The sequence below is a fragment of the Ipomoea nil genome, unplaced genomic scaffold (genome assembly GCF_001879475.1).
Source record: "Ipomoea nil cultivar Tokyo-kokei standard unplaced genomic scaffold, Asagao_1.1 scaffold1834, whole genome shotgun sequence".
Taxonomy (NCBI): domain Eukaryota; kingdom Viridiplantae; phylum Streptophyta; class Magnoliopsida; order Solanales; family Convolvulaceae; genus Ipomoea; species Ipomoea nil.
This window is the reverse complement of record NW_017618262.1, coordinates 492,501-501,527: the sequence shown is the minus strand read 5'-3', so window position 1 is coordinate 501,527 and position 9,027 is coordinate 492,501. Positions and strand designations below refer to the sequence as shown.

General features: G+C 30.3%; 1 protein-coding gene and 1 non-coding gene across 2 annotated transcripts; one reads left to right on the top strand and one right to left on the bottom strand.

Annotated features, from left to right (window-relative positions):
- The first annotated feature begins 4,879 nt into the window (after positions 1-4,879).
- On the top strand, positions 4,880-6,529 carry LOC109192942 (non-specific lipid transfer protein GPI-anchored 2-like). Its single transcript, XM_019343662.1, has 3 exons — positions 4,880-5,315; positions 5,834-5,866; positions 6,256-6,529. Exons 1-3 carry the CDS (start codon positions 4,937-4,939, stop codon positions 6,387-6,389), a joined length of 546 nt encoding a protein of 181 aa, XP_019199207.1. The 5' UTR covers positions 4,880-4,936; the 3' UTR covers positions 6,390-6,529.
- A 925-nt stretch (positions 6,530-7,454) lies between these two features.
- Positions 7,455-7,526, bottom strand: TRNAC-GCA. The gene has a single exon. It is a non-coding gene; the product is annotated as a tRNA-Cys (tRNA).
- Positions 7,527-9,027: the final 1,501 nt, after the last annotated feature.

Sequence of the window (9,027 nt, the reverse complement as noted above, 5' to 3'; positions counted from 1 at the left end):
ATGCGGCTACCTTCGTGACTGGGGCTAGCTTTGGCGCGGTTATACAAGATCATGACGGCCGTTTTGTTGCAGCGAAGAGTGGGTGGTTCGATGGTGTTAGCGATCCGTTTTTGGCTGAGGTTCTTGCAGCCAAAGGGGCTTTGGCGTGGATCAAAGCGCAAGGCCGAGAAAATTGTTTGCTTGAATCTGATTGTTTGAATTTTTGTAACGCTTTTAATTCCCGCACTGTTAATTTTTCATACGTAGGTTTAATTGTGAAGCAATGTTTGTCGATTGCTAATGACTGTAGAGGTGGTCCATATTAGGAGAACAGCGAATCGTGTGGCTCATGAGCTTGCTCGGGCAATCGCTTCGGAGTCTGTCTTGGGGGAGTGGGCGTTTATCCCACCGACTTGTATCGCCGTTTTATTAAGTCATTAATGAAGGTTTTTGTTTTGTTTCAAAAAATAATAATAATAATAATAATTAACCGCAAACTAATTATTAGAGGAGTGGCCAACTTAAAGATCTTGTGGTTAAGCGGCATGAAGTGACTCTCCCAAATGGGAGGTTATGGGTTCGAACTTGTAGAGGCGGTATTGACTCGTTGGATTTCAATAGGTTGAAAAAGTATATAGAACAAATACTACATATAACAAGTTCAATAGTATTAAAAAAAAAAAAAAATTATTAGAGGAGTGACCAGGTACACAATATTGGCTACTCCCGCGATCTTCTTCTACTTCAAGCCTCTACCCTTTATATTTCCTAAATTCTTACTGCAAGATTCCAGTCATTTCTAGCTTGCAGAATTAATCACCAAACCCTAATAATTTGTTGAAACTTGTGGGTTTCCACCTTGTGGTTGGACACATGCACAATCTCACATGGGACGCACGTTTCTTGTATACCATTTTATTGTATGTATATTTTGATTGAGTTGATATTTGAGATAAATACTAGGTATTTAGATTTTAAATGATTCATTGTTCATTGAAATATATATGTGCGTGAGATCTCGAGAGGTGAGTGAGGAGACGATAAAATGAGAATTGATAAAATTAAATTAAGAAAATTATTTCAGATTTCAAATATGTAATAAGTTTTGTAACTATAACGATAATTAAATCTTATATTTTTTAAAAAAAAAAAAATTGTCACTCAAACCGGCCATGTGTATGACAAAATAATTTCACAATTATTAGATGACTAGTTTTTTTACGCGGATGTGATAATGCCCAATAATTATTTTTAAATAAGTATTTCAAAGTATATCAATGCAATATTATATAGGATATGTTCATGCATAGGTAAATAAATGTTGAATTTGTTTATTTAAATCGATAATTTATAAATGCAAGATAATATATGAGAGATTGATTATAATTGTCACTAAAATAAATGTTTGTAACTTTGTAATAACGTTAGTCTAAATACTTAGTCTTAAAGCGATAGTCTAAATAAATACTACTTTTGGTTTAAATTTCTCTAATTCTTCTTAATTCTCTTTTGGGTAGCATTGTTATTGTTTTCATCTTCAGTACATGTCTTCTTTTTTTTTTCTTTTTTTTATTGATAGTGTGTCATGTGCAATTAGGTTACTGATAGCAGCATAGACGGATTCATCATGTAATGAGATTATGGTGTAAGAAGTTTTAGATTTGTCTTGCTGTATATATGAGTGAGATTTTAGTTGTAATATGAACTCTTTAGCGTACAAACACCTATTGATATTTAGTAGTGGTAGTTTTTTCCCTACATGTTTCATGTGTTGTGAGATGTGTGTCGTAGGTTATCATGAAAGTATTGAACAAAATATTAATATTTATTATATTTGTATAAAATACTTGGTATATATATATATATATATATATATATATATATATATATATATATATATATATATATATATATATATATATATATATATATATATATATAACATGGTTTGTATTATAACTTTGATATTTAATTACAAGATAATGTAAAAAAGAAGACAATGAACAATGTAGTGAATATAATAAATTAATAGATATGAAGGTAAGGAATCTTTGAATTGTAGAAAATAAAGATAATATAACTAATGAAATTATATTTCTTTTAAAATTGTTTATAATGAATAATTTTTTTAAATAAAGCAAATTATATTTCTTTTAAAATTGTTTATAATGAATAATTTTTTTAAATAAAGCATTATAGACATCTAATTCTAAATTAATTAAATGCATATGTATAATTTTTTGTTGTAACTACTAATTTATTTAATTAATAAGAGTAATAAAGTGCCATACATACTTTTCTTCAACAATAATGAAATCAATGATTTTTTTTTAATTTCCATTCCTTGTTGAGTCAAATTGTTTTGAGAGTTTGTCCATGACAATTGCTGCAATTGCTGTCAATTGAGGATGATAATAAATAATTCAAAATATATGGTTACAATAGATATTAATATAATGATATAGTAAAAATTAATTTACAAATTTCTTTAGAAGTTTTAATGCATTGATAAAATTTTGAGGTGTAAACTTGTTCAATTGGAGCTAGTAAGATGTTAACATACATTGTCAATTATTTGGAAAATGATCCTACCGTTTTAGAGTCCATGTGTAATTGTATTTATGATCAACAACTTTTTAGTTAGGTCGCGCAGGTCTGACAATGATGTAAGAACAAGTTTGTCCGACAAAAAAATAATAGTATAATATTTGTAAAGTAATGTACAATTGTACCATTATAAAAAAAAATACAAAAAATATTAATACCATAATGGCCTAAATCATTCCAATAATGTAAAAGCATAATTGAAATATTAAGTTTTGTTCTAAATAATCAGAAGAAGATTAATTAAACAAAAAAAAAAACAAAAAAAAAAACTTAACCTAATTTTTTTTTTAAATAAAAAATTCCAGAAAATCAAATGATTTAAAGTAGTTCCTGGTTTATAATCTTTGATGCTCAACTTTGAATGCTTTGTATTTAGTCGAACTAATTATTTGACCAAAGTTTATGTTAAATTTTATATTATATATTTTTAATACATTTTAACATATTCATAATATGTGTTTAACAATTATACCAACTATACTTGGGATGAGGTTCGAACCTAAGACCTTATATAAATTATTAAGAGTATGTTAAGAATAATAAATAGTTAACGGAATATTCCGTTACTAAAGTTTAAACTAACGGAATTTAGGGTTATTTAAGGGTAGAAAATAATATAATAGAGGGTAAATAAGGAAAATCATTAAAAGATACTAAAATCAAAATAATATGAACCATTCATTTGAAGAAACAATTAGTACCGACATTTTTTTTGTTCCAGTTAAGGGCCTAACATTATTCGCTCTTATTAGATTTGTAGATTTGTAGATTTGTAGATAGATTGTAGATTGTAGATTTGTAGATTGTAGAAATATCGTATTTATCAATTTCGAATGAATATGAGAAAGTGTCAAACGTACGAAAGCGAAATGCTAACGAGAATAAGGCCTTCGTTTCCCATTCTGTCTATCCAAACTAATTTCTGCATTACCACTTCGTTTTATTAATTTGTAAATTCTAATTTTTTATAAATAAATATAAAAGTCAAAGAAAGTAATGAGTTAATGTATTAGTGTGTAGGGGTCATATATATTATTTGTGGTTGGTTTGTACCTTCCACTAATGTACTTCCCAAGTTATTATTGCACCGTAATAGGCAGTACACCTTAGGTAGTCCAACCAAACATCATGTGAAACTAAATATCATACAGGTTTAGGGTGGCAAATTTTTGGGGTGGTTTCTATACTAATTTGTAATAATATCATATACTAAAAAGAATAAAGAATTGTGTACACATTTTAACAAAAATTTTCATCTAGCGCTGCTACAAATTGATATTGAAGATTGTCACTCATGATATTTGAATGGGAAAATGGTCAAATAGATCCTTGAACTTTACCTAAAAAATTAATTAAGTTCCTAAACTTTTTAAGGTTGCAATTAAACACATTAACATTTTATTTTGATGCAATAAAGCCCAAAAATCGGTTAGTGATATGTAATAACATGCCACTAGGATTCCGGCATCGTTTCTGACCAAAGATTGACTGTCGGTGACCGGCGACGGTGAACTAGTCACCTTCTTCGGAGAGAGGCGATCAAATCTGGCCTCCTCGGAGGAGGAGGCGACCAGTTCTGATTGCCTTCCAAGATAACGCGACCAGATTTTGGTCGCCTTCTCCGGAGAGGTGACCAGAACGGGTCTGGTCGCCTTTTCGGAGAGAGGAGAACAAGCAACCAGAAATGGTCGCTGGAGAAGGTGATCGATGCCGACGATCAATCTCTAGTCGAAAACGATGCTGGAAACCTAGTGACCTGCTATCACAAGTCACTAATCGATTTTTGGGCTTCATTGAATCAAAATAAAATATTAATGCGTTTAATTGTAATTTTAAAAAGTTTAGACACACATAATTAACTGTTCAGGTAAAATTCGATAGCCTATTTGGTCACTTTCCCTATTTGAATTGGTCTCACTAAAAATAATCATAATTATTCGTTTACTTAGTCTAAGATATAGCCACTTGTAAAATTAAATACTTGTATGTGTAGCATCATCATTTTGTATAAAATCCTTTAACATGGGAATTAACAAATACTCTTTTCTATTTTCTTTTCTTGAAAATCACTCAAATGAGCATATAAAATATATATTATTAGTTTATTGAGTTTCGTGTAGAAGAGAATGCATGCATGGGCATGGCATGGCTGGCATAGAAAGTGTACGCAGGAAGATCGAAAATCAAAACGCATCGATTAAACATATATGGTTTGGTAGTAGGCAGTCGGTGCAAGAAACGTCAAACTTAATAATTTTGTCACATCATAACCCTTTCTATATACACACACACAAATTAAACATACAAATTTAAGCTATAGTGACCACAACTACTACTAGCTACTACACCAATGGCAGCCACCAAGAGCATCACAAAAATGGCTGCCACACTCCTCCTTGTCCTAGTGGCTCTGGCGGCGGTTCCGGGCACGGAGGCGCAGGCCCCGGCGGAGTCTCCGGTGCCGGTGCCGGCGGGAACATTTGAGTGTGTGAATGAGCTGATAAACATGTCGGACTGCCTGACATTTGTGGAGGCAGGGAGCAAATTGAGTGAGCCGGAGAAGGCTTGCTGCCCGGAACTCGCCGGAATGGTGGAGACGAAGCCGGTTTGCTTGTGCCAGCTTTTGGCTGACCCGGAGAATGTGATCGGAATCAAAATTGAACTCAAAAAAGCTCTCAACCTCCCTTCCTTCTGCAAACTTAATACGCCTTCTACTAGCTTGTGCTCAGGTTAGTTCCCTTCCCTTCATTCTAGCTACCACTATGCTTACTTCCCATCGAGTTCTTTGACTATTTAGTTGTAATATCTTAATTAACACCTCTACTAAATAGGTGGATATTAACCATTTAACCACATCTATCCCTTCTTTAATAAGTCACAATTTTAGGTCTTGAATCCAGCCCAACATAGCTCACAATAAATTTAGTCAAGTTAAAGTCTAATTTTTGTAACTTACCTATTTATATATATATACCATTTAGGATCAAGATTCTGTACTCTAATAGTACCCGAGTTGGACTTCCATTTGAAAGGTTGTGATTTCTATCTCAGTAGAGACGTTATTGGTTCTCTACATTGTAAAAAAGCCTGTAGCATTTTATATGACCCAGCATTTTCTTTTTTTTTTTTATTAAAGAAATCCATATTAATTGAGGTGTGGCTTCATCAAGCAGCTTCAAATTAAAGTTGGTGGTTTATTTATTATTTTATTTATTTTTATTATATTGTTGTTGGTTGAATTTTGCAGCAATTGGTATCCCAGTTGGGGCTCCTACTGCAGGTACATCAATACATCATTACCCCCCCCCCCCCCCCCCCCCCACCGGCCACACACACCATTATATATGTAAATTATGATTATTTTTTTTTGAGAATATATGTAAATTATGATTAAATAGTTATTTTGTAGGATTCGCTCTTACTTGTTAGTCGTGCTCATATCTGGTCGATCTCTAAGCTACAACTAACGTTGCAATTTTAGTCTTTTTTCTAACCGAACATTAGGGGATCTATTAGAAAAATGACAGAAATTTGTAACGTCAGTTATATATAGCTTAAGAACGAGAAGTGAACACGATCAATAAGTATGGGCGAATCTTACAGTAGCCATATAACTTAGGAACGAAAAGTGTGTTTTGGGTTAAAAATTGACATATGTGAGGGTTACAGGTAAGTTTCCTTCAAGTCCAGGAGGTGGGAACCCACATGATGATAGTGCAGCTATAAGATCATCAGTAGCATTATTCTTGCAGAAGAGTTCCCTTCTTGGATTGGCAATTATGGGTTTTGCAGCTCTATTCTGATATATACATCCAATTTAACTAATTATGCACGTACTATATATATCATGTATGTATGTTCTGCATTTCAATTTCATTGATTGTTGTATACTATATATATATGTTCTAGTTTATAGCTTTTGATTATTTTTCTTTTTTGACAATGGGTTACATATATACGTTAATTTATTTATATTTTGATAATAAAATACATCATACTTGCCAACTTACAAATGTATCTTGTCTCCTAGCTAGTAAATAGAGTTTTAATTAGTATATTATATACATGCATGTATACATACTGTTTCTTTATATATACTTAGATTTTAGTTGAGACTAAATGAGAATTAGGCTTTTGGCGAGAAGTGTAGACAAATGGTAATCACAACACAAAATCACGTGATAAAAACAAAACTAAAAATAAACCTATAGAAGATTGCAACAACATCAACTACTTATAGGATTACTCAAATTAAAATCGTTGCGAAATATTTGTTTGATAAATTTATTAGGAATGAAATTAATTTTAAAATTAGAATAACTTTAAGTATGGTTGTTTATGAAGAAAATAATTAAAAAAAAAAAAAAAAAAACATTTGATTGCCAATGACATTGTAGTCAAGTGGCATGAAATGGCTCTTAGCTTCCAAATGAGTGATCATGGTTCAAGACTCAATAGGAGTTGTATTGACTCTTTGTGCTTCGATCAGTAAGCCGGTTGAGAAAATGTATTGAACAAATAATTCTTATAAGGGTCACACTAGTTTGTTTGAGATCGTCTCACGATTCTTTATCTGTGAGACGGATCGGGTCAATATGCAAGTCCTAGCACGTCTTCAATAGATGAGAAGGGAATAATAATTTCAATTAGCATTTGAAAATAAATTTTAAAAATAAGATTAATTTTTTAAAAAAAAAGTTAATAACTAATTGAGATATGGATTTTGGACGTAAGATTTTTTTTTTAATTGGTAATAACTAATTGAGATATGGACCTTTAGACTGTAAGGTTTTTTTCTTTTTTTTTTTTTAATTGTAAATACCTAATTGGGTTTACTGTTTAGGAAAATATTAAAAATCACCATGTTAAGGGCCCTACCGGGTTCGAACCGGTGACCTCTTGATCTGCAGTCAAATGCTCTACCACTGAGCTAAGGACCCATCTTGGTACAAGATCATTTATTGCTTTTATTTATTAATAAGAAACACCGTTCACTATTTTTTAAAGCTTTCCATTTTCTAGTAATTCACCACGCGATGCACGGAAAAAATTATGTTATTATAAATATAAATAAAAAATAGAAAAATTAAAATATTTTAAATTATTTAATATAATAATATTTTTGAGCTTTCATTGGTCAAGTATTTATTATTTTTATAGAATACAAAATTACAATTAAAATTATAATTTTGTATGGTTAATATAATCTATAATTATGTGCATATCCAAATAAACTTATAGAGATAATTTACATAATTACATTGATTTATTCTTAATTGTATTTCATCTATATTATAATTTTCACGCATTCAAAAAAAAAATATTATAATTTTCACAATACAAATAATAACTAAGATAATTACATTTGGAAAGCAAATTTCAAATTTTGTATGTGTAAATTTAAACTCTAATTGAACACATTTTTTATATGATTATATAATATATAGCTATTTTATTTTTCAAAAGTATATTTTTTATAGAGTTAATACCCAAAATCGTCCTCGACTATAGTGGTTTTTCTCAATTTCGTCCTAAACGACTTTGGTGACCTAATATCGTCCCAGACTTTTGTGTTTCGCTCAATTTAGTCCTCCATTTGTTATTCCATCAAATTGGTGTTGAATTAAGGGACAATTCAGTAATGTCAATATTGATCTCTCTTTACTTTCAACTTGTGAAGTGCGAAATTCTTCTTTCTTGTACAAATTACACCCAGATTTACTCCCAGACCTGCAAATCAAATTTTATATTCGCAGTTTTAGGAGTAATTCGTAAAAAAAAAAAAAAAAAAAAAAAAGAATTTCACAGTTTACATGTCTATGAGTAAAGAGATGCCAATATTAAAATTACTGAATTGTCTATTTATTTAACAAAAATGGACAGAATAACAAATGAGGGACTAAATTGAGCAAAAACACAAAAGTTTGGGACTAAATTGAGCGGAACACAAAAGTCTGGGACGATATTAGGTCACCAAAATCGTTTAGGACGAAATTGAGAAAAACCACTATAGTCGAGGACGATTTTAGATATTATCTCATTTTTTATATGATCATATAATATATAGCTATTTTATTTTTCAAAAGTATATTTTTTATATGATCATATAATATATAGCTATTTTATTTTTTAAATGTTGTGTTTTTTTTTTATATAATAAATGATGTTTGGCATTAATTGTAACATTAATTATTTCCCAAACCATATAGCTTTATTATATAATAAAGGATAATGAAATTAGAAAGACTATTAAGTATATCAAATATACAAGGGAAAATTTGATGGGTATAACAGTTTCCAATAATCATAAAATAAACTCTGATTTTAAAAATTTTTAATAATTATAAAAGTGACCTTGTATTTTTTTTACAATTCTCAATCATGAATCACTCATTTGGAATAATAATAAAGGTGTTGTCACACTACATAATAATTGGCATA